The sequence below is a fragment of the Ochotona curzoniae genome, unplaced genomic scaffold (assembly GCF_017591425.1).
Source record: "Ochotona curzoniae isolate NIBS_2020 unplaced genomic scaffold, NIBS_Ocur_1.0 scaffold_1852, whole genome shotgun sequence".
NCBI lineage: Eukaryota > Metazoa > Chordata > Mammalia > Lagomorpha > Ochotonidae > Ochotona > Ochotona curzoniae.
Window position 1 is genome coordinate 15650584 of NW_024467087.1, and position 25750 is coordinate 15676333.

General features: G+C 51.2%; 1 protein-coding gene across 1 annotated transcript; it reads right to left on the reverse strand.

The window, feature by feature from the left end:
• Positions 1-217: 217 nt before the first annotated feature.
• Positions 218-24618, reverse strand: XPNPEP2 (X-prolyl aminopeptidase 2). The gene is made up of 21 exons (XM_040999753.1): positions 24570-24618; positions 21075-21148; positions 19160-19270; positions 17572-17635; positions 16295-16408; positions 16108-16185; positions 14832-14978; positions 12547-12648; positions 11940-12021; positions 11150-11345; positions 10723-10812; positions 9944-10053; positions 9298-9375; positions 8013-8084; positions 5877-5937; positions 4750-4819; positions 4135-4239; positions 3690-3749; positions 3049-3125; positions 1021-1110; positions 218-423 (listed from the first exon to the last, which is right to left on the reverse strand). The coding sequence occupies exons 1-21, from the start codon at positions 24616-24618 to the stop codon at positions 229-231; spliced, it is 2025 nt and encodes a 674-aa protein (XP_040855687.1). The 3' UTR covers positions 218-228.
• Between the last annotated feature and the right edge of the window lie 1132 nt (positions 24619-25750).

Genomic DNA, 25750 nt, shown 5'->3' on the forward strand with positions numbered 1-25750 from the left:
TGGGGTTGGGAATCCAGAGTGAGCTTTATAGCCCTGGGATGAGGAGTGTTGCCTAGGGACCAGAGACCCTGGTGGCAGGCGGCTGGGGGCAATGGTTTTCCAGGTGATGGGCCAGCAGAGTGTTCTTGGGGTGGGGGTGGGGTACATGTGGAGGAGGCTAAGGGGAGGTGAATACCACCCCCCCAACCTCCCCTAGAAGGCGCAGGGTCAGCCAGGGAGCCAGTGCCTCTAGCTGCTCCAGCTCAGGATGGCGAGAGTACAGGCTGCCACCATGTAGGCCATGGAGGAGGTGTGTGGGGCTCTGGAAGTCAGGGGCTCGGTGTGGCGCTGTAGCCACTCATATTCATCCTGCAGCTGGCGCCGCAGCAGCTCCGGGCCCACTTTATTGCGGATGGTCTGGTAGTAACGGTTCACGTACTGGAGCTGCAAAAGGGCAGGAGGGACAAGTGCCACCCAGGCTGAGTTGCCTGCAAGCAAGCTCTTGGTTTCAGTTCATGTCGCGGGGGCGGGGGGGCGGTGGTGGTGGTGTGGGAAACATTGGTGCCAGTACCCCAGGTCAGCAGGCACCATCAGACCTCAGGCATTCTCTGGGACTTTCTAGAGGCGCTTCCCCAGGGCAGGTAGTAAAGGGGTATGGGAATGTGGCTTTCAGGGCCAGGAATGATGGGATGCAGTATCATTCCCATTTGCAATGAGAGAAGACTGAGATCACAGAGAGGGGAAAGGATTGCTTGTAGTTTCAGACCTTGGGAGCCACACAGCTCAGAGGTTCAGTCTCAGACTCTCCATTAGCTGAGCTTAGGCACACTGATTTGGTTGAAACGTTCTAAAAAGGTCTAGGGTGAACTAGGGAGGGATGCCTCAGTATGTGCCTATAGGTGCCACCAACATTGGTGGAGCTCCCTGGAGGAGGGGTGAGGATCTTGGGGTGGTGGGAACTGGGACAAGAAAGGGGTGCAGGGTCGGGGAGAAGCAAGTGGGTCACAGACTGAAAGGGAGGTTGGGCAGGGGAGCACTCACCTGCTCAGGGGACAGCAGGTTGACATCAATGAGATTCCGGTCGTAGGGCACCAAAGTCACCACTTCGAAGGTCAGGTAGGTCCCTGGGTACTGGTGGCACATTGAAAGGGAGAGAGCAGGCAAGTGAGGGAGGCAGAAGAGCTGGGTTGAAGGGGCGGGGAACACTCCATCCAGAAGCCACGGGCACAGGGAACTCATCTGTGTCGAGCCTGGACATGCCAGCTACACCCAAGCCTCCCCTTGGCCACCCCTCTCTACCTTTCTGCACCTCAACTCCCTTGGTGCTGCCCCCCTGACTTGTGAAATTCACACTTCAACCTCTATTTTTCAAGAAACACAAGCTATGCCAAGATAGGGTGCAAAAATGTGATCTTCTTCCTGTCCACTTTCAAAGTTCGCACACACAAGATGGCTCTGAGCACACACACACTTTTCCACACTTTCCCTCTGATGTGGTGGTGAACTTGGGAAGATGCTTCACATATGAACACAAGCTCTACAATCCCTCTTCCTAAGGGCTGCCCAGGAGTCCAGAGTACACAGACCGTGGTTTACAGGATCAGTTGGAGGGGGAGGGGTTCTTAGGTTTATTTCTCACTTTGTAACTGTTACCATCAGCATCACGGCATTAGCTTCTTGGTGAGTATCTAGGACTCTATCCAGAGGACATTGTTGAACTGAAAGGTATCCACATGCTACATTGGTCTCCTGAGAGAGCTTATCAGACTGCCCTCCGGACCCGGTGCAGCCAGCCGTCCTTTCCATCAGTGTAGGAAAGCGCCCATTTCCTCACAGCTCGCAACCATTGAGTATCACCCAAGTCTCTGATTCTTGCCCTTCTGAGAGGTAAACCACGCTCCTGCAGTGTTATTTTGACTTGTGCATGTTGGAGGATGAAGTTTCACATCTTTCCTAATGTGTGGACCATCTTTGTTGGAAATTAGTGAATCATGTATTTGTTTTCACTTTGTGGGGGAAGGGTCACCATTATGTTGGTCTGATTTGAAAAAGCTCATGGTAAAAAAAAACACCTGTGCTTTCTTTGTCATGGCTGGTGGAGAGAAGGTGGGTGAGGGAAATGAACCCGCCCTCATATGGACACAGGTTCAAGTCCTTGCTGCTCCACTTCGGATCTAACTCTCTACTTATGACCTGGGAAAGTAGAGCAGTTTGGCCCAAGTCCTTGGGCCCCCTGCATGCAAATGGAAGATTCAAAAGAAGCTTCTGGCACCTGATTGGCTCAGCTCCAGCTATTTTTGTTTGTTTGTTTTTCTTTTTCTTTATCAGCTCCAGCTATTGTGGCCAGTGGGGGAGTGAACCAGTGGATGGAAGACATTTCTCCCTCTCTCCTTCTCTCTGAAAGTCTGAATTTCAAATGAAAAAGAACTGCGAAAAATAAATCTTTAAAGAAAATCTAGTAGTTCCAGTTTCTGTTATTACTCTTCTTCGCTCCCTTTGCTACCCTGCTATCTTTATGTGCTTATTTTTTACAAAAAAAAGGCTTTACTATCATTTTGTGAAGTTACAAAAATAGCCACTTACCATCAAAACTGAAGATGTCTTGAATTTATAGATTCGTTTAGGGAGAAATGACATCTTAACAGTATTGAGGCTTCTTTCCAGGGAACAGCATTCACTTCCATCTTTTTTATGTCCCTTTGTAGAGACTTTCTCCATGTAAGGCTTTCTCAGTTTATGTCTAGGTATTTTATCTTGTTAGTTGTTATTATACTGAATCTTTATTTCTAACAAGCTCCCCTGGTGATTATTATGTGCACCAAGAAGCAATGATTTAGGGCAAAGAATTCTGGCTTCAGTTGCTGTGGAGTGGGGTCTTTGCATTGGCATTTTAAAAACCTCAAAAGCTCTCTAGAAAATTCCAGTGTACAAGCAGGGTTGAGGGACACTGGTTTTTGGAATTCCTGTGGAGCTAAGGAAGATTCCACATGTTACATGTGCCTGAGCCCATGCAGCCCAAATTTACCACTGTGCTGGCCACAATTCTGGTTCATGTCAGGGGCACCTTACCTTGGTCTGTGCTTCTACTACGAGAGCCACGTCTTCAATACGGATCCCAAACTCTCCATCCTGATAGTAACCAGGTTCTGGGAGACACAGAGATGTTAGCAGCAGTAAACAGGGGCAGAACCCACACCCAGGCTTCTCTTGCCAATGCATGTGATGAGTGGCAGGGAGGCACAGCAGCCTAGCCGACTGCTGCCAGCTGTCGGCCCTAATGATCCCATTGCTTGCTGGTCACCCCATCGGCTGGGCAAAGGCAGTATGCCAGGCCTTAGCTTCTGCATGAGCACATCCTTGACTCACCCTTGCACCCCTGGAGCCCAGCTGAAAGCTCTTCTCCCTGGGTGCCACTGACCTATTACCCTACCCCTCAATGGGTGACTCTGGATGGATGGCTGCAAGCCAACTTCCAAAGGTAAAAAGAGAGCAGGAGCTGAGTTTGCTTGGGGATAATGGGACAAGGCATTTAAGGCCTGGGTGCAGGGATGGGAGTGAGGAAATGAAGTGTGTGGGTGCAGCCTGGGGCTGTGTGTATGGCTGGTGTGCTTTCCAAATGCATACACAACCTAGACTGCAATCCTGGGCTTGCTTTGCTCTGGGATGAAAATGGGAGTGGTTGGGTAAAGGGGCCTGAGAACCAACCATACCAATGGAAGTGAACATGCCCTTGGCCATGGCAATGTTGTTGGACTGGAATCCCACTGGCCCTGGAAGGTAAGATACAGGCATGTTGTTAGCTTTCTTACATTCGCCAGCTTGGAAAAGACCAGGTAAGATGACCAGGTGACTGGATGGGGGGGGGCGTGTCTCTGAGTGGCACCTGTTCATCACATCATTGTCTACCTGGACCTAGGACATACCCGAATGGATCTGTCTATGCCAGGAAGCTGCTAGACCTCATTCCTCTCTATGGAGCTTTCCTGGATGCCTGTGGAGCAGCCCTGTCCACCAACTGGGATCATCTTGTGTGGGTCATGGCTCCTCTGCAGGTCCCGGCATTCCCAAACCTGTGAAATGCTTTACCTCTTTCCTATAGGGGTGGCACACATGGAAAACCCTAGGAGTAGGGGGAAATACTGAGAAGATACCTACACTCATGCACACACAGGAAGTTGCCAATACCATGGCCTGTCCCATGTCCATAATTGAGCCCAACATCCCATAAGGCTTTGCGTGCAAAAGCTTCCACCACTCGTCCTGAAAGAAAAAGACATCACCCTCAATTAGTTTGGCTGGATTGCAGAGTTGGTCTTGCCCTTTCCTGTTCAACTACTAGCATGGTACCTGAGGAGAGGTGGCCTCTGTGAGGCAGGGAAGTCTGCAATGACACGGTTACATTGGGCTGTAACAGAGAGGGGCCGGCCCAGCCCAGCCCAGCCTTTCACTATCTCTATCATGCTGGGCATGGTACCCATTACCTGAATGGATGGCTGTACTATAATTTTCCTCCATTCACAACACTTAGCACTTTGCCACATCCTTTATTCTGGAATCCTCTCCTGACTGCTAGAGCCCACATGAATCTCTGAGCAAGTTCAAGGCCCAGCTCTCCCACTGACCCACTATGTCCCTTTAGGTGAGTCCCCTTCTCTCTGTAGGCCAGGTCTCTTCACTGATGTGAGCTGATAGGATAATGGCATACTCCTCACCCTCCTGGGAAATCACAGATCGAGGCTGTGGGCACCACCCCTGGTGTCTGCAACCCACCTGATGTAGAAGCGGGAAAGACGAGTCTGGACAGATCGATATTTCCCATCAACACTCGGGTGTATGTCTCCTAGTGGGAGAGAGCAGGGAACAGGGAGCACAGGAGGGGACCTGGGTGTGCCTTGGCAGTACAGGGAGAGGCACTGTCCTGGGGGGCCACCCTGTTTCTGGGAGGTGGCTAAAGGAGGCTGGGAAAGGCCTTCCCATGCAGCTCCATGCTGCCTGCTCCATATGATTCCCTTTGGGGGTGCTTATGGATGGTAGCGAATTGAGGCTGAGGTAGTAGGGAGCCTGGAAGACAGAATTCCCCCAGCCCAAATCCTGAGCTGGCCCTCCACAAACTGGCACCTTGGGCAAGGAGCTCTGCATGTGCCTCATGTCCCTCAGCAGCCACGGAATGCCTGGGATTGGGAACATCCGCTAGTGTTGGTAAGACCTTGAGTTCGGGTTGGGGCCTGACCACTGGGCAAGGTCAACCTTCCTCTGTCAGGGCAGGGAGGGAGGCTGAGGGCAGCCTCTGTGGCACTTCTCCATGGCAATGTGGTCAATCCACTGCACCATACCAGTGCAAGCATCTAGTGGCATCCCCTGCAGCACGGCCTCAGCCAGGGAACTTACCCACTCCATTGGGAGTTCCTGTGGGCTTGCCTGGGGCTTCTCCCTTCCCTTTCGCCCCCACCCCCTGCCCCTAGCCTGTTTCCAGCACAGCGCCTGACATCCAGTGTACTCAGGGACTGCAGGATTGCAGCTCAGGGTTCCATCCCCAGACACAGAGACAAGGTCCCAGCCTTCAGTGTCTCCTGCGCACACCTTTTCCAGGTGCCCTTGCCAGTCCTCCTGAGATCTGGGCCAGGCCTTCTTCATCCACATGGTCAAACCTAGAACTGGCACTAGAGAAATGTTTGTGCATTGCTTGAGTCCCGTGGGATGAGACTACACTTAGGCTGAGGTGGCAGCCCCAGATGTCTCAGAGGGGACAGGAGCCTTGGGCTTTCCTGCACTGACTTGTGTGACCTTGGGCACACTGTGTGAACATTCAAGGCCTGAGAGCTGAAGAGTTCTTAGTGGAGTGACTGCTGGGGGATTCAGGGCGAAAAGAGGAGGGGCCAGCTGGGTTCCGGGCTTACCTTCTGGAAGGCTGAAGGCGTGCCCCAGTGGACTGTCCTAGTGATGTCCGTGGTCCCGTCCCTATGTACCAAAAAAATGAGCTTGTGGGACTCTGCTTAGTTCTGGGGGCTAGGGACCCAAGAAGGGATTTGGGGGTGGACTATGCCTCTCTGTGTGCTTGCTTTTCCATTAGGGTCCGAGTGGCAGAGCTGGGACTGGGGCAAACAGAGGCAGAAGGAAGGAGAGAGAACCGCCATGGTCAAAGTACCACCTTGTGCACCTGTGTACCAAGGCTGTGCTGGGCGCTCCCGGCAGAGCTTTAGTGCTGTGTGACAGCAGCTACTCTTTCCATAACTGCCTGCTATCCCCACCCTTCCCCCAGCTTGGACTGTTTTGTAGATGCAGGTGTCTGCAGCTGTAAAAAGCAAGGCCTCTTCTGTTTATAGACAGGGGAACTGAGCTCCAGGGAGTGGTGGTATATTCATTACACTCCCCCTTCCAGAAAATTTTTTACCATGCTCAGGGTCTGTTTTCCACTCCCAGGGAAGGATGCTGCAGCAGAATCTCATTATCCCCATTTCACAGAGGAGGCAATTGAGGCTACAAGGCCCTCTCCCTCTTTACTGGGAATCCAGACCCACAAGCTGGCTCTGAGTTCCAGTAAAGTGAAGTTGAAAGCTAAAGACCCTGACCTTCACCCTCACCCTCAATCACCAGCAGCAGCCATCACCTGGGACAGCTGCCCAGGGGTAGGGGAGGGGAGACCTGACCCCAGGGGCTGGGGGCTCCTTGCTGAGAGCAGATCACCAGGCAGACATGGTGGCCTTCTTCAGGAGAAGAGAAGAGGAAGTGAGGTGACCACTTCCACAGCATCACCCTGCTCTGAGCATGCCCCGTCAGCCACGCCTCCATAAACCCACTTCCTCTTTGTACCTCAGCCTGCTCAAGCACACTCAGCATCCTACCAGCGGCTAGCAAAGGCTGCCATGCTGAGTGCCTGCCCTGCCGGCTCCTGAAAGCGCACTAGGGATGAAGGTAGCGCCTCTATCAGCAGCACACTTGCCTTGTCCATCAGACAGACACGGCTCACTGCCCCGCAGTGATTGCCTGTTCCTCCGTCAAGCCAGTGCACTCCTTCCGTGACCCACCCCAAGCTTCCCACAATTCATGGGCTTCCCAGAGCAGAAGGGTTCACATCAGCGCCAACCTAACAAATGCTTAGATACCAGGAAAGAATAGAGTTAGCCTGTTCTACACAGCTGTCATGTCTAAGCATTCAGGTTAGGCACCACACAAGAGGAACACATGCAGCAAAGGAGGTTTTTCTTACCTGCTCCTACCCCCAACTTGACATGCCAGCTGACTTGTGCTGCAGGGGGAGATCGGGCTGAGGAGCATCGTGCAGCTGGTGGTGGGTGGGTTGTACCCAGGGCATGCACAGGTAGCTGAGAGTATAGGTGGGTGTGTTGGTGCAACCTGGCAGGGTTGCTGAGCCTGATTGTAGCTGGCCATACTTCATAGAAACATGTGACTGTGGCACCAACATTGTGGTGGATAGGGCTAAGCCACTGCCTGCAGTGTTGGCATCCTAGATCCACATAGGTTCAAGTCCTGGCTGCTCCACTTTCAATCTTGGGCCCTGCTAATGAGCCTGGAAAAACAGTGGAGGATGGCTCACGTGCTTGGACCTCTGTACCCACATAGGAGACCTGGTGGATACCCTTGACTCCTGACTTTGGTCTGGCATATGCTTGGTTGTTGTGGCCATTTGGGGAGTGAACCAGTGGATGGAAGATCTTTCTCTTTCTCTAACTCTTTCAAATAAATGAATAAATAAATCTTAAAACAACACTATGTGATCATGAGGAGCATATTACTTGAGCCAGGGGAATTCTCTCTCCACAGAAACACTGCAGGCACTGGCACTGTTCTGGTCGCAGTGTGTTTCCCTCTGCACCAGGGACCCTCTTTCCCCTGCAACCCCAAAGTATGATGGTGAGAAGGACACTCAGAGCTCTTTCCATCCAGGTGACTCCTTTGTCAGAAAAGGAGCCTGCGACCTAGGAAGAGAAAGCTTGGGCAGGCTCTTGCATGGCCCAGGATGCCTGAGCAGAGGTGAGATAGCATGTGTTGGGGGTCAGTGGAGGGGGACTCACCAGTATTGCCCCCCAGAATCCACCAGGTACATCTCATCTGTGGACAGCTTGCGATGCACCTCTGCGGACGGGCTGAGATGGAGAGAGAGCAGTGAGTGAGGAGTAGGCTTACTGTGCACTTGGGGGGCTAGCACCCGGAACAAGAACCGAGCCCCGATTGTGGGATGCAGAAGACTTGAAGCAATTATGCAGTCCAGCTACCTGCTTTTTCAGAAGCACCAGGCCTTGCAGGAAACCAGCCAGAAGCTGGGTGTAGACCGGCCTGTGCCAGCCAGCTCTCTTTCTCTAACTCCCTGCTGCTTCAGAAAGCAAATAGTTCCAAGAAACCAAGGGCTCTTTAGTGGTGGTGCCACTGAGGAATACCTCCCCTGCTACTCTCTAGCTCCAGCAGGGAGAGAGAAGGGGCTGGGCCCAGGCAGTTGAAGGCATGGGAGTAACCAAGGGGACAATAGGAGAGAGAATTCTGGGACATGTCAGGCCCTCTGTTGGAGTGGCATCTATTTAACTTGTCCATACTGTGCCCATGCCAGTACTAATGGCCTCACCTCAAACTTCATGCCAGGCTGAGGTGGCTCTGGTCAAGTTTTCCCCCACCTCCAATTTCATTAGGCCAGCTCACAGGGTATCCCTCACCCCTGCCCCATATAAAGCCAAATATCTGTGTGGTCTACATCTTAGACCCACTGTGATTGGTTCAGGCTGAGCAAAGTGGTCCTACTCCATGTGTGCCCATGAATTTAACCACTAGCTAAGTTAATAACTTCCAGGAAGTCCACACAACCCATCTGACAGCACCTGTACCTCCTAGAACCCCAGGCCTGGACCCTGGGACCCTCCCTAAGCTTCAGGTTTTTTTTGGGGGGGTGGGGTGGGGTGGGATATAGCTTCAGATCTGTTAGTTTCTTTTTTTTTTTAGACTTCAAATTAACTTTTATTTATTTATTTTTTTACATTTTATTATTATTGCTATCATTTTATGATACAGTTCCATATTTCCTTATCCCCTCCCCAATTCCCCCCCCCCACCTAGTTCCTCTATATCATTACTAACATATAGTTCTTCATAGATCTGTTAGTTTCAAAGAAGCTTCCGGACTCAGACTGAGTTCCTGCCAGCCCCTCCTCTCCAATCCCCAACTCCAGGCTCCCCAGCACTAATGGTCTCACCTCAAACTTCAAACTGGGACCCGGTACCAGAGTCTGCACCCTGCCTGAGTCTTTGCACACACAACAGGATCTGCCAGGAATGGTAAAACCCACCCCACCCCCTCCCAGCCCCCTGTACCTGTAGTGCGCCAGGGCAGCATTCAGGCCGCTGGCAGAGATGGTTTCAAAACTGGATCCTGAAAAGTAGTCTTCTTCTCTGCAAAGGACCAGAGCCAGGAATGGTCAGTGAAGGGGCACAGTGACCAGGCTGACAGCCAGTCAGACCGAATCAATGAAGGTCACAGCTGCCTTCACCTCAGCCAAGCTATGTGGGGTTGGCCCCGCCCTGCCTCCTGACTCCTCGTTCCCAAGCCCCATCCTGCCTCAGCACTCGAAGATTGAAGAAGGCCCACCCGCATACACCTGTCATTATGGGCATGAAGACACCTAGCCCTCAAGAACTGTCTTTCTTACTTGATACTTTCAAGGGGCTGCAGGGGCTGGAGCCAGGCTCCTGGAGGGCACGTGAACCCATGCCTGAATCAGACACTAGGGGGCATTATGGGGTTGTCCCACTTGCAGAGGGGTTGGGGAATGTGGTCTGCTGGCCAGTGCCCAGCTCCCCTGGGGAAGTGTCACTCCTTGTCCCAGAAAGGCTCCCACACACAAGGAAAATATTCCCTCCCCCAGCCTCCATCCCTGCCAAGGAAGGCTACTAAGCCTCCTCCCTGCCCTGACACCCTTACTAAAAGCCCGCCAAAAAAGCAGTAGCCACAGTTCTTCACCCTCGTAACTTCTCCAGGAACTCTGCACCGGAGAACTCGTCCACTGTGCCTTGGGGCACGTTCTTCTCCAACCATACTAAGTACCGGATCACAGCCACAGCATCCCGCACCTGCAGGAGGGGTGGGGGTGGGGAGAGAGCAAAGGGGGAGCAGAGAAGCAAGGAGCTTCCAGTTGGTGCCTGCTTCACGGTCTAGGAGCTCACAGGGCAGCTAGGGATCTGGGGCTTTCAAAACAGAGAGGCTGGGGAGCTATTTGATCTCAAAGGATTCTCCTTGGGGTTTATCATGGATCTCAGCGTGTTCTCAGTTTTCAAAGAGTGGCTGAACAAGAACATCCAATAAGAACAAGCCTTCCTCTTGCTACAGAAATCAGCCTCACATTTGCTTGTATCTCATACTATGCCAGGCAGTGCCCAAAGCCTGGTGTCCTCACTGAGTCCACACTGGTGCTGTGCTGGAAGGCTCCAGGCATGACTCTCACCCTACAGCTCAGCCAGCTGAGGCCCAGAGATGGGCACTGACATGCACAAGGTCTTCCAGCCTGGAAGTAGATAGCAGCTAGGGTTTTAACTTGGGTATACCTGAGCTCAGGGCCTGGATTAGAGCCCCCCATGCTAGCCTGCTAGTGGAGGGTGGTGTGTAGGCAAACATGTGGCAAGAGATTGGTATCAGCCTTTGGTTTCTCTGTGTGTATCCACAGGCTCCTCAAGGGGGCTTCCCTCCCTTAATCTCAGACCAGGAGCTCCACAAGTGTCACATGTCCTTGCCCATGAACATACGTGGGTGTCCTTGAGGAGGGCCTGTTCCTTCCTGTTCTTCACGGCCTTGGTCACCATCACCGGGGAGTATGTGTCTTCCATGAGTTTATCCTGTTGGGGATGCGAAGGAAGAGGAGGTTTCCTGTCACCCTTGCAGAGTCCAGTGGTAGTTTCAAAGGACCAGCAGGAAGACCCAGTCGAGGTAACACCTGCCACTCTCCCTGCCGCGCTATTGTACTCTATATGGGTTTTGTGGCTGTGCAGGTCTTTCCTCATCTGCCATGTCCACTTCCCCCTCCCACCCTCCTGGAAGCCTTCGTTGATGAACTGATGCACTGGCTGGGTCACAGAATGACCTGTTTGGCCTTAGCTCCAGTTTATGTTGAGACTTATCTGATCTACAGCAGGGAGTCAGTGCCTGGTGTAGGCCAAGGGCTGCCCAACCCACCTTGGGTATCACTTCGTAGAGCCCATACGTGGTATAGCTAGTCCCAATCCAGATCCGCACATCCCCTTGGGCATAGGCCTGGACGCTGTCACGGACTTGGTCGTAATCCTCAAGTTGCACACACATGGCGCCTGTGCAGCTGGAGTTCAGGTACTGCAGGGTCTCGGGGCTAAAGCGGGTCTTGTTTGCAAATAATCTGGATGGGGGGGGGGTGCAGAGGAAGGCCATGAAGAGGGCTGTTGCTAAGTGCAACACCAAGGACCAGAGGCAAAGGGAGTCCCTTTGTGGGCAGAGTTCAGGGGGAAGCCAGCACAGGGAGCCAAGTGGGCCAGATTAGGGCTTCTTCTTCTTTTTTTTTTTTTTTTAAAGGAAGAGTTCTAGAAAGAAGAGATAGAAAGAAAGATCTTTCATCTGCTGGTTCATTCCCCAAATGGCCACGATGACCAGAGCTGAGGTGGAACTGTGCTGATCTGAAGCCAGGAGCTTCTTCTGGGCCTCCCTCATGATTGCAGGGTCCCAAGGCCTTGAACCTTCCTCTACTGCTTTCCCAGGCCACAAGCAGGGAGCCGGATGGAAAGTGGAGCAGCTGGGACAAGAACCATCATCCATATGAGATGCTGGTGGAGCCATTGCACTGGCCTCAGATTAGGGATTTTACAGGAGCAGAGGTCAAGGGTGGGGAAAGGCCAGCAGGAGGCTGTATGTTGTGGCAAGGGAAGTTGGGGGAGGTGACAGTAAAATGGTGGAGGCTGGAGGAAAATGCTGAGAGCTGGCTCAGGGAAAGCCATACCTGATGGAGTTGTTCGTGAGCAGTGTGTAGGAATAGAAGAAGGGGTTATAGGGGATGTCGCTGCCGCGAAGGTTGAAGAGCCCTAGGGGAGAGAATTGACAGTGACTCTGGGAGGCGTTGGTGTAGAAGCTTGCCAGCAACACATCTGTGTCTTCTGCTGGGTCTTTGAGATGCTGATGAGGCTGACCTTGGAGTTCTGTGCTGTCCGCAGTCCAGCCATAGGGACCAGGACAGAAGCTATGAGCTAGCCTGGGCTTCCACCCAACCACCCAGGGACAGGGGAAAGCTCACACTGGGTGTTAAGGCTGGGAGTGTTCAGGTGTTTATGACAGTGGCCAGGTTGTTGGGAGACTTGTGCCAATTCTTGTCTGCTTCATGAGACAGGAGCACAGGGCCACTGTGGCCAGTGTAAGCTGCCATGTGGCTATCTATGGGTTGGCCCCAGCTTGCTTGGGGATCCCTGGCTTCGACGTGCATTCCTGGCCCTTATCCCTCCCAATCCCCTCATGGCCATGAGCACAGAGCTCCCAAGAGCTAGGTGCTTTGGGGCCCGGAGGCTTGGAGAACTGGGGGTAGGGCCCACCCGGGTATTCAGAGCCCCACTCACAGGCTGTCTCATCGAGCGCTGACAGAAGGACAGCAGTGGGAGCTTTGCTGTGCTGCTGCATCTGGTTTCGAATATCAGCTACTTTATCCTGCCAAGTGCTCCCTGGAAGCAAAGAAAAAAAAAAAAAAAACCCTGACACATGCACCTGTGTACAAATGGCCTCTAGTCCCTTGAGGCTCATAGTTTCCCATTGGTTTAAAAGCAGAATTTTTTTTTTTTCCCCTCAAACAAGGCCTGACTTGTGCAGTCATGAAAGGACATGGGCTTTGGGTTCTGGGCTTGGCTCAAACGCTGGCTGGATCACTACCAGTAAGGTGACCTTGAATTGAGGGCTTAACCCCTGTGACTTGTTTTGCATATCTGTAAAATGGAGACAGGTTGTAATAATAGGATCCAGTTCTATAGGGTCACTGTGAGGCTCACCTAATTAATATTTGTGAAGCTTGTAGAGTAACGTCTTCAAGTGTGGTAGATTTGGTAGAGTTTTCTGACAGATAAACAAGCATGCAGAACAGAACTAAGGAGAGCAGCCCTATCTAAAGGGTTAGCACCAGGGCTAGGGCCCTGTTCAACTCTCTGCCTTGCAGTCACCTTAGTACTTATTAAGCCATGGGTACTGGGCTAAACATTTCTTGTAGATTCTTTTAATTCTTAGTGGCCCCATTTCACATATCAGGAGATTGAGTCTTCGGAGACAAAAAATGACTCATGTAGGTATATAATTTTCAAATTCTGCAACATTCTCCTCATTCCAGAAGGAAGCCTTGTACCCATTAAAGAGTCTACTCCCCGTCCTTCCCTCCTCTTCTCTCCTCAGGAAACCACTAATCTCTTTATTGCCTTTGGGGATTGGCCAACTCAGAGTATTTCAAGTAAAATGTAGTTGTACGATATATGGCCTTCCCGGGCTGGCTTCTTTCATTTAGAATTATGCTTTCACAATTGTTTAGCCGGGAAATATTCCCAAGAAGACAAGTGAAATCAAATGCAAATGGTGTGATTCATGCACGCGTCTTCAAGTCATTCACTTTCCTTGCTGTGCCCTTTGCCTTAACCCCTGCCGCCTTTAAAACCTGCCAGGGCTTTCTCATCTCTGCAAGCCTACTGAAGTTGCTTCCACGCCCATCTCTGGCCCCAGAAAGCTTTCATGGAACACTAGCAGCCTATGATGGCTCATGAGAAGTGAGAAAACCTAAGCGAGTCCTCTGCTAGGGTCTGGAAGGTTTTGTTTCTTCTAACTCCTTCTCCTTCCTGGCGTAACTGTGATCTTTATCTGAATGAAATGAGATTTCTTTATGACTTAAAAGTCTGAGATAGCAACTTTCTTTAGAGTCAGTGTCAAGCTGTAGGAAGAAGGATTTCTGCAAATTATACCAGAAAAGAGAAAAAACTGGATATAGTTTTCATTTTTTTCATCATCACTGCTATTTTGAAATCTCCAGCCTGTTCTTCTGACTCCTTTCCATAGACACACAAAAATGTGCATGGACTTGCCTGTGGAAAGGAGCCTCTTAGATTCCCCGATAAGGCTTGGAGTCCAAGTTCATTGGCTCATTCAGAAACCTTGAGGAGGTAGGGGTGGTTGCTGGTCAATGCGAATTCACAACTAGTAGCTTGGCGCTCATCAGGAGATCCATTACTACATCCAAGATGCAGAGAGCAAGCAGTTCTTTCATGGTGTATGTAGACGGTGTCCATGAGGTCAATGTTGGGGTTAGATTTTTTTTTCTGGGTCACTTCACTTTCCTTTGTGGTCCAGTCCAAACCTAAACACTAATGCATGCCATAGACTGACCCTCCAATTTAGCTGTTTCCTTCCTCTCTCCACCTCTAGCTCATGGGACCCCAGCCATTCCACAAATACAAATCACTCAGCATTTAGAGGGTCAGAAGCCCAGGTTAAGATGATTCAGGTCTGACCAGACTTTACCACACACACACATACACACACACACACACGTATTCATTCTCTCTCTCTCTCATTCTCTCTCTCTAAAGGGATAATTTCTTTTTAAATCATCTGGTTCTTGTTTCCTCTCTTCCTTCAAATCCTAACATTCCTGACTCCAGCATTTCGTGAATACGCTGCGTGGCACTTCGGCCTCTGAGCCTCTGAGTGTCTGTTGGGAGGGGACTCATAAATATTCATGGTAAAGCAGGCGAGCCAGGAGCAGGCCGAGACTTGAGAGTCAAGGCTTTGCTATCTCTGATGACAGATTTTTCAGCCGCAGGAGCAGGGACCATGTTGTTCTGAGTTGGGAAAGAGAACGGACCTACTGAATTACCTGTGAAATCCTCCTGCAGGGCATAGATGGGTTGGCTGGGCAGCAGGGGCCTCTCTGAGCCCCACACCAAGTCCACCAGGTTGGCTGTAATGGACACCAGTTCTATGTTGGAGTCTTGCAGGGCCTCGTCATAACTCTGCCAGGAGTCTGTGGAGACAGAAAGGAGTCCCTTGTCCCTTGTCTATGTTATTCAAACAAAGCTAACCCAGCTCCCCTTCACTTTCTGTTCCACCATGCACCCTAGCTGCCCGATACTCTATCCTGGACACACCACTGCTCCTCACTCTCTATCTTGTCTTTGAACCTAACTTCCCTGAGGTCACCCCAACCCTGTTGACCACCGATTGGCTAAACTCCTCTGCTTAATCCCATTGACTGTGTAGTCTCCCTCCTGGGTAATCATTTCAACAGGGCTTCAATGGCCTAGTCGAAAGAGATGGTGATGTTCAGGCCACTGGAAGGCTGGCAAAGAGACCAGTTGGAAAGTGGGCTCTTCAATGTGTGATCAGGAGTATGCTGCCTTTGAGTGCCTGGGTTGACCAGCTGGCTGGGCAGCAGAGCTCAGCGACATCTGTGCCTTTTTAATTTAAAAGCTCTCCCATCTCCTTTGATCCTTCTGAGCCACCTTCCACAAGAGGGCCACAAAATGCTTTGAATACCATAACTGGCAGGGCTCCAGGGTACAGAGGGAGTGTTCTGGTTTCAAGGATATTCTGTTAATCCACTCCGTTTAGTGATTTCCTGAGTCTTCTAGGGTGGGCTTCTCTACTCATGACTAAAAAACTATGTTCATTAAGGGCTGATGCTGTGGTATATGGTAGGCATTGGCATCACATATGGGCATCAGCTCCAGGTCTGGCTGCTCTCCTTCTGATCTAACTCCCTGCTAATGCACCTGGGAAAGCAGCAGAGGATGGCCCCAGTTCTTGAGACCCTGTATCCTCATGGGAGATAGGGAAGAAAGCGCCTGGCTTAGGACCAGCCCAGCTCTGGCCATAGTGGAAGATCCCTCTCTCTGTCCCTCCTTCTCTCTGTAAAAATTTGACTTACAAATAAAAATAAATCTAAGAATATTATATTCATGAAAAACCTCTTATTTTAATTATATACTCCATGAATATGTTCTTCCTACAAAATGTTCCCCATCCACAAGTTCAAAATGTTCTGCCTTGTTGGTCACACAGGCCCTCCTTCTACCAAGGTTCACTACATCCCAGGGAAGCTTGAGTGACTCTCATGGGCATGGACAAGGCCAGGGACTAAGGAAAGAACATACTGATGGAGAAGAGGAAGGGATCGAAGCCCACACGTCCTCCTGCAGGAATCTCTGCAAGAAGCCAGCTGGCAATGGCACCTGTTAAGAGACAGGAAGGAGTGCAGAAGTCACTTACAGGGCAAGTCCCAGGCCCTTCAGCCAGGCTTCTACCTGTGACAGTCCTGCCATGCACCCCCCTTGCCTACACCTTCCCCACCTGTCCTGTGGAGGTCCCAGTTGCAGTCCATCTGTCGTTCCGCCTGAGTCCAGTAGCGACTGTCTGTCCAGAGAGCTGCCTTGTCCATGGTCACCACAGCAGTTCCTGGCCAAGAGCAAACAGACTTGGAGGGGCAGGGGAAGGTGAGGAAGGTGGCTCTGCTGGGAGGAAGGGCCATATGGTGCTGGCTCTGAGAGTGTCACCAGGGGCTTCAGGGAAGGAGGTGTGGCAAGAAATGTGACAGAGCCTGGGGGTGGTGGTAGGTACAGCATAAAGAGTGTGCTGCGTTAAGCACCTGTGATTTGGGTGGGTGGGTATATGTGGATGAGGACTTTTAGCAGGGAAGGTAGTGGGGTCTGGTTTTGGTGGTCCCACAAAATGTGTGGGTGCTCTCAGGGTCAAGATTTGGTGGCTTGGGCCTAGTGTGATGGTTCAATTGGTTAATGCTCCCCTTGTAAGCGAGGGCATCCCATATGGGCTCCAGTTCTTGTCCTGGCTGCTCTACTTCCCATCCAGCTCCCAGCTTATGGCCTGAGAAAGCAATACTGGATGGCCCAAAGCCTTGGGGTCCCTGCAACCATATGGAAGATCTGGAAGGAGTTTCTGCCTCCTGGCTTTGGATCAGCTCTGTTTTGGCCGTTGCAGCCACTTGGGGAGTGAGCCAGTGGAATGGAAGATCTTTCTGTCTCTCCTCTCTGTAAATCTACTTTCCCAATAAAGTGAATAGATCTTAGAAACAACAACAACAAAGAAGATTTGATGGCCCATAGGGAAGACAAACCAGTGGTTTCAGTGGAGAGAAGAGGCTCTGTTAGGCATCACAGGGCAGCCTGGAGCCCTCCAAGTTCCTTTTCAGAACTGGAGACCTTACCAAGGGCCTCAACGTTTGTGGCCATAAAGACAGGCAAAGCAAAATGTTGTCTGCTGTTGAACCATCATGTGAAGGGCATCAGTGAGCCCCTGAGAGGCAGAATGCAAAAGTATATCCCCAGGAGTGCTTGGTACCATGTGGTCATGGCCAAGACAGTGGGTGGGCATGGGAAGGTGGGCATGAAGTCGCCTGCCTTCTTTCTGCACAGACATGTGGCTGCTGGGCCATGAGATATGTGCCCTGGGGAACCTGAGGCTCTGGGGTGACAGAGGGACTTTTGGACACTATAGACACTGGGAGGCGTCCTGGCTGCCAAGGACGTAGCCAGGCCAGGTCCTTTGGGACCCTCTGTCTCAATCTTGCAACAGGAGCAATGAAGGCAGGTCCTGGTCATTACCTGCAGTCCCTGTGAAGCCTGTGATCCACGCACGCCTGTCGTCTTGGCTGCCAATGTACTCGCTCTAGGAAAGCAATAACACCCCCAGTAACTCTCTTCCATGGGGACAAACCCTAGGGCAAGTCCCCCAAGCACAGCCCAGTTCTTTCTATCAGCTTAGATCCTACTATTCCTACAAGGCTCTTGGCATCTCTTCCAGAAAGCCCTCTGTCACTCTCCTAGCCTTCTATTTTTCCTTTGAACAACGGTGTGTGTTTTAGAGTTCCAATCTCACCGTCTAGAACTGGACTCACTGTTACCTGGGACTGGCCTGCATAAGAGTTGGCACCCTGGCCAGAGTGCACATTCTGTGCTGTGTAAAATCAGATCTTTCAGTTCTTCTGGGTTCTCCTCTTGAGCTATCTCCTCTCCCTCGCTCTCCAGTCTAGCACAGCACACTGGGTACATCATAACTCACTTCTGCAGCAGGCCCCATACATTACCATCGTCAGCCCTCTGTAGCTGCAGGTTCCATACTGCAGATTCAACCAACTGCTGATCGCAAAGATGTATATAAATATATATAATTAATATTAACTTAAAGTTAATATATTAATATTAATATGTTAAATTGTATCTGCATTGAACACAGACTTCTTTTTTTGTCATTGTTCCCTAAACAACATAGTGTTCATTGTATTAGGTATCATAAGCAGTCTAGGGATGATTTTGAGTATATGGGAAGATTGTGTAGATTCTAATGCGAACACTAGGCCATTTAATACAAGAGTCTTGAGCATCTATGAATTTTGGTATCCAAGCTGGGGGCATCTGGATAGGAAATCCTCTAAGGATATGGAAGGGTGATTCTACACCTCCTAACTCCTGGAGACAGATCACATCATACTCACCTCACAGAAGAGAAACCTGAGACTCAGAGATATTCAGATAGTTACTCCTAGTCTTAACTCAGGAAAGTTCATTAACTCTGACACTGCCTTCCCTTTTAGCAGAGATGGCGTTGGGAAGGTAGGCGGGATAGCGATGGAGCCAGTAGTGAGAAGGAGTGGAGTGAGTGAGCAGAGGCATTGCTTTGTGCAAAGTAGTTTTTTCTCAGGCCATGTTACTGGCTGTCTATGTTGCCCCCTTCCCTCCCCCATCTCCCAATCTCTCCCCTCACTTAGTGTAGTCTATAGCTCTGCCTTGTCTCACTCACACCCCACCTCTGCAACAGGTCATGGGCAGGCCTGAGCTGAATGGAAGGTTGGAGCATTTCAGTCCTCCAATTCCTAGCCCTCATTCTAGCCCTATTAGGGCAGGGAGGCCTGAAACATTTCCTCTAGATCTGCTATCTTGGAATGTGCCAACCGAAGTCAACTGTGAGGTTGGTTATGGTTTCACCTTAAGAGGTCAAGGACATTTGGGGATGTCCTCCCTCCTATAAAAAATGTTTCCGGTGCCTAAGAGGTACCAGGTGTGTGGTCCGCACTTCCTTCCCATGACCTGTCAAATCCATTCTCCATTTTCATCTTCAGAGTTGGAACAGCCTCTCTTTGGGGCCGACCTACTCAAAGTAATGGAGCGCGCAGGGGGAGGAGCTGTCTCTCACCATGTGAGCATCCGTATCTGGAATGATGTAGGCAGAGAGGTTCTGGGCCTTTATCTGCTGGCGTAGGGCTGCTATTCGTGCCGTAGTATTGACTGCAGTAACTGGAAGGAACTAACCACAGGAAGACAATGAGACACACAAAGACACACACATTGCTTAGAGAAAATGAGACTTCTCTTAAGGCACAGCTTGGAGTAGTTGGGCTGCCTTGGCTTGATTAAGACCAAGGATGGCAGCTCATGACACTGATTAGTTTCAATAAAGTGATCTTGCCTGGATGAGCCTAGAGATGTTAAGAGCTTGGGGAGAGATCCTTTGGAACAATAATGGGACCTGAGTGTGAGATGGGAGGCAAACACAGAGGTCCAAGCCCTGGCAGGCCATTGCAAGCCTTGGGGTTGAGTTGGCAGATTTAGAAAAAAGAAACCCAGGAGGGGCTGGTGCAATGGCTCAACTGACGAATCCTTTACCTGCAAGCACAAGCATTCCCTATTGGACACTGATTCTAGACTTGGCTGCTCAGCTTCTGATCCAGCTCCCTGCTAATGCACCTGGGAAAGCAGCAGAGGATGGCCCAAGTGCTTGGGCCCCTATTGCCCATGTGAGAGACCTGCAAAAAGCTCCTGACTTCTGTCTTCAGATCTGCCCAGCTCTGGCCACTGTCCCATTTTGGGAGTGAATGAGCAGATGGAAGAATACTCTCCACCTCTCTCTGGCTCTGCTTTTCAAATAAAAATCAATACATCTTTTTAAAAAAAGAGTACAGGGGCCCGGCATGATAGTGCAAGTGGTTAAGGTCCTCGCCTTGCACGCCTGGGATCCCATATGGGTGCCGGTTCTAATCCTGGCAGCCCTGCTTCCCTTCCAGCTCCCTGCTCGTGGCCTGGGAAAGCAGTCGAGGACAGCCCAAAGCCTTGGGACCCTGCACCCGCGTGGGAGACCCGGAAGAAGCTCCTGGCTTCGAATTGGCTCAGCTCTGGCTGTTGCGGCTGCTTGGGGAGTGAATAGTGAATCATTGACGGAGGTTCTTCCTCTCTGTCTCTCCTCCTCTCTGTATGTCTGACTTCCGAATAAAAATAAATAAATCTTAAAAAAAAAAAAAAGAGTACAAGGTTTCAAGTCCTGACTCTGCTGCTGTGGATTCTGACTTCCTGCTGCAGCACACCCTGGGAGCTAGCAGTCATGGCTTAAGTGACTGGCTCCCTGCCACCCACGTGAATTGAGACCTGGATTGAGTTCCTGGCTCCTGGTCTATCCTGTTGCTAGTATACCCACGCCTCACACTTCCTGGTCTACTCTCAACTGGTGATCTCCACCCTTCCTCTGGCTGCGGAGAGCATCTCTCTGGTCTCCAGCTAGGAAGCTGCTTAGCAGATGGGTTTGCTTTGGACTCCAATCTGCTGGGCCTTATCATCTTCACGTGCCTTGTCTATTTGCCAGGCTCTTTTCAGTCCCTTGGCTTCCTCCCTTCTCCTGTTTGTCCACTGGACCCCCTTCCTCCCCCTGCCATTCTACTTCCCTGCCCTCCTGCCTGCTCCCTCCTCCTAGCCGGGCTTCCCCTGGCCCTGGCCAGGGCAGAAAGTAAAGTGAGAGAGTGGGAAGGGAGAGGCCACCGATGGGGCTCACACCGTGGGTGTAGGGTGGTGATGGTGGTGGTGGTATCAGACACCTGAGAAAGTGCTGTCCGTCCAGACTTAGGTTAATAAGAAGCGTTAATAAGAAGCAAAACACAGAGGTTGGAATTCAGGGGAAAGTCCGGTAAAAACAAACAAACAAAACATAACAAACAAACAAACAAAACCAACAAGGAGAGGTTAGCAACTGAGCCGGGGGGGGGGGGGGGGGGGGGGGGGGGGGGGGGGATAGGGCGGGACCTTGTGGGCGGAGCCTTGCAGGGGCGTGAGCAGGGTCTCACCGGAGGGCTGCTTGAACAGTTTCTCACGTCGGTCCTTTCAAGGTTCGCTGCATCTGAGTGGCTCCAGGCAGTGGCTGGGAACCGGGAGGAAAATCCAGTGTTATTTGTGAACCAGATAGCTCATGGAGAGTACTGGGGCATCCTCGCCCCACCTCACTCTTCCTGCAGGCTCACTCTGGCCTTTGTAACGCATCGCACTCGCCCACTTTACTTGTGGAGACAAATAATCACATTTCATGGGAAATCAGGCTGACCTGGATGGCACCCTGGGTCACACAGAAAAAAAAAAAAAACACCGCGTTTCGTGGACAAGTGATTACCACTTCTGCTTGCGTTTTAGTGCTCATTACATCCGTTTTCTTTTTCCTTCTAATCTAATTGGGTCTAGTGAAGTGGAAAAGTTGTGCGTAAATTAAATTTTGGTAATCAAATTTTCTCTGAAATGCTCTAGAGGACTTTGCTAAATAATCACCCCACCTTTGTTGCAGCCTTCTATAAATCTAATTTTGCCTATATTGGGCTTACTCCCAGGCCCCCTCGGAGCACTGATGAAGATGGGTGGCTTTTAAAGAGCCCCTGTTAGGGCCCGGAGGGGTAGCCTAGCAGCTAAAGTACTTGTCTTGTATATGCTAGGATTCCATATGGGCACTGGTTCTAAACCTGGCGGCCCCGCTTGCCATTCAGATCGCTGCTTGTGGTCTGGGAGAGCAGTCGAGGACAGCCCAAAGCCTTGGGACCTTGCACCCATGTGGGAGTCCTGGAGGTAGTTCCTGGCTCCTGGCTTCGGACTGACTCAGTTCCAGCCATTGTGGCTGCTTGGGGAGTGAATCATCGGACGGAAGATCTTCCTGTCTGTCTCTCCTCTTCTCTGTATATGTGACTTTGAAATTTAAAAAAATACATTCTGGATAGTGGACTTTATAATTTATCTATACTATGGTCATGTGCCACATAAACTATGTTTCTGTCAATGATGGATCACATTCTACAACTTTAGTCCTATAAGCTCATATTGCCCAGTGACATCGGGGCTGCCTCAGTTTCTATGAGTCTATTCTATAATGTTTGCACAAGGAAGAAATTGCCTAATGATACAGTTCTTACAATGTAGCCACATCATTAAGTGATAACTGCGTCTTGCTTGCAAGAAACCTATGAGATCGGGCCCGGTGCGGTGGCACAAGTGGTTAAGGTCCTCACCTTGCACGCCCGGGATCCCATATGGGCGCCGGTTCTATCCCAGCAGCCCCGCTTCCCTTCCAGCTCCCTGCCTGTGGCCTGGGAAAGCAGTCGAGGACAGCCCAAGGCTTTGGGACCCTGCACCCGCGTGGGAGACCCGGAAGAGGCTCCTGGCTTCGGATCGGCATAACATTGGCTGTTGCAGTCACTTGGGGAGTGAATCATTGGACGGAAGATCTTCCTCTCTGTCTCTCCTCTCTGTATATCTGCCTTTCCAATAAAAACATAATAAAAATAAATCTTTACAAAAAAAAAAAGAAACCTATGAGATGGGTGGGAGTTTTTGTTCATTTTCTACAGAGGAGGAAGTCAAGTTTTTGGTAACTTGCCCAAGTTTTGCCTTAGTGAGTTGGTGGTAGAACAGAGATTTGAATGCCGGGCCATCTGAACACAATACTACAATGTTCCTTCCATGTTCCCACTCTGTTGATCATGGAGCAGGGGTGGGGGAGGGTGCACCTGGGAAAGATGGGCCTGGGAAGGGTGGTGCTGCAGAGAATACATGGAATCCTCATTGTCAAACTGGATTGCGCTGCACATTTGGTGTGACCTGAGGAGAGTGACTCCATATTCATTGTTAAATATTTCCTAAGTGTTTACTGTATGCCAGGTACCAGGCTAAGCCCTCCAGGCCCTGTGCCTCTATAAAGGAGACTTGGATGAGATGCAATTTCTTTCTCCCTAAAAGTCTGACAGTCTGATTGATAGTCTGTCCCTCTACTCTCTTCCTTTTGCAGGTGGTGGGGGTGGGGGGTGGGGTGTGAGTGGTGATGGTGATGGTGGTGGTAGTGGTGGGCAGAGTGGATTCCTATAGAGCCTAACTTGCACTTGGCCTTTCTGAGTGGGCTGAGCTACACATGGAAGGAGGGTAGCTAAGACCTGCTGCCACAAACACCTTGCCTGCCTGTCTTGGTCTCACAAACTCAAAGGGCAGAGGAGACTTAGGCTGCTGATTTCAGAAAATGCCCTCCCCAACCCCCCACATTTCTGCAGGAACAGATCTCTGATGAAACGGTGCCACTAAGATGTCAGCATCAGAGCCAGGGCACAGGTGACCTGTGTCTCTCCAGAAACCAGGATCTGCTATTCTCTGAAACCAAGGGCAGGCTCTGCCACTGAGCACCTGCAGCCCCAGGCACAGGGCCTGGCACCAAGGGGGTGCTCAAGATCTGAATGCTGAGTGAATGAGCAGGTACTTAGAAGGCAGAAAGGTGGGAAGCTGGGGGTGGGGGAGGGGAGGGGTGGCAGTTACTGAGCTGTGCACTTAACCGAAGACATACAGGGCACCATAGGGGTGAAACAGAGTCTCTCCTTGACCAAGCTTTAGAAAGGCTCCTCTGGGGCGCTGGCGCCTTGGCATGGTGGGCTCTGACTGCGGCTCTGGCATCTCATGTGTATGCTGGTTTGAATCTTGGCTGCTACACTTTCGATCCAGTTCTCAGCTAATGGCCTGGGAAAGCAGCAGAGGATGACCCAACTCCTTGGGTCCCTGCACCCACGTGGGATCCCCAGAAGTAGCTCTGGGCTCCTGGCTTTGATCCACTCAGCTCCTGCTGTTGTGGCCATTTGGGGAGTGAACCAGCTGATGGAAGATCTCTCTCTGCACCCCCAACTCTTTCAAGTAAAAAATGAAATAAAACTTTAACAGAAAGTGAGACAGAGACAGACAGAAAAAGAGGCTCCTTTAAGTCCTCTTCTTAGATGTTGGCATTTGCCCTGTTCTGCCTTTGCTTGGCCTGCATTGCCTGGTCTTAGCAAGATAATTCAGTTTAGGGGAAAGCTCCACTCTTACTGTCCAGTCACTTGCAATAGCTGATCAGATTTCTTATCCCTCACCCTAGATACGTGGTCACCACGGCCCACATCCAGGAAGAATCCACTGATCCTTAAAGTCCCTTCTTAGTAATTTGTCATTCCCTGAGCCCCTCCCTCGGCTCGTAAGCACCCCGTTCTCCGGCGGCGTTTGCTTTATCAGATAAGCCCCATCTGTCTCCCCTCTTTGCAAATCCTTCTTCCGTTTTAATGAGTGCCAGAATAATTTAGTTTTTACCAGGGTGGGGGAAATGGGAAGATGCCAAGGCAGACGTGATCCAAGTCACAAGGGCCCTGAAGATACGCCCTGAGGTGACTCTTCCTCAAGACCAAGAAAGGAACCCAGAAAGAGACAGCCTGAGCCCTAGCCCTCAGTCCACCCTTGCTGAGCACAGAATAGAGAGGCCAGAACTGGTCCTCCCCAAGAGGCCCAGATGCACATACCGCACAGGAGCACCAGCCAGAGGCAGCAGCCCCAGGGAGCCCAGGCCATGGGGGCTCCAGATGCACGGAGGGGCTGGGGAGAGAGGGCAGGGCGGGTCTCTGGCCTCTTCCTTCAGGCCTTTCCTGGGCAGGAGCAGACAGGAGGTGGATGGGTGGATGGGAGGCTGGCGATGGGAAGGAGGCAACCGGCTGTTGAGTGGAGAGTGGCCCTCTGTGGTCTGTCTTGCCGACTGGCTCAGGGAACCCGGAAAGGGCTGAGGAACCTCGGGCTATCCCAGGCAACCTGTGTGGGAGCCCAGAATAGGATGTGAGCCCGCCCTGGGGCCAGAGTCCAAAGATCTCCAAGACAGAAGAGCAACAGCTGGTTTCAATCAGCCTGCCTGGCCCAACCCCTCTGCAGCAGCCCTGCCCCAGCCCTTCCCGAATCTGCCAGGCTGTTTCCCATTAGCTTCTCCACGCTGGGCCCTGGCTGCAGCCCCGCTTGTAACTCCTCCTTCAGTGCCTGGCTCAGCAAAAGCTTGTGTTCTCTCTCTCTCTCTCTCTCTCTCTCTCTCGCTCTCTCTCTCTCTCTCTCTCACTCTCCATCTTGCTGGGGAGCCCTCTGCACCCTGCTGGGCACACGGCCTGTGGCTACAGCATCCATTCTTTTGGCATGCTGGGAGCTGAGCCCCCCACCCTCATCAGCTGCCTATTGTACATTCTAGAAAATCTAAGCTGTTAAGACAGCCACACAGGGGAGGGGACAAAGACCTAAAGGTACCTCTGCTTGGAAGAATCGGGCAAAGAAGAGCCAGAAAGGGGAAGTTGGGGGCTGAGAAATCAAGTTGGGCCTACAGGACGGGCCCTTTCTGCCACAGCTTCTAGAACAGGAACATGGGCTCCCTGTAGTGCAGGTTATTCCTGAATGGCACAACTTTGCTGAGGCAAGAAGAGAAGTAATGCCAGCATTGCTCCCCTGCCTGGCCGTGTCAGAGGGCAGTGGCACCAGCACCAGCACCAAAGTAGCTCCGAAACGCTCAAAAACCTTCACACCCTGGGTTCCTTGGAAGGCAATATCGTAGATAGCTTTGGAGCCACGAACAGACCTCAGGGAGGAGTGCTTGTTTAGCCTGCGGGCCCAAGGCCAACCAGCCTTTGTTTTGTTTCTTTTTAAAAATGATTTATTTAATTATTGAAAAGGC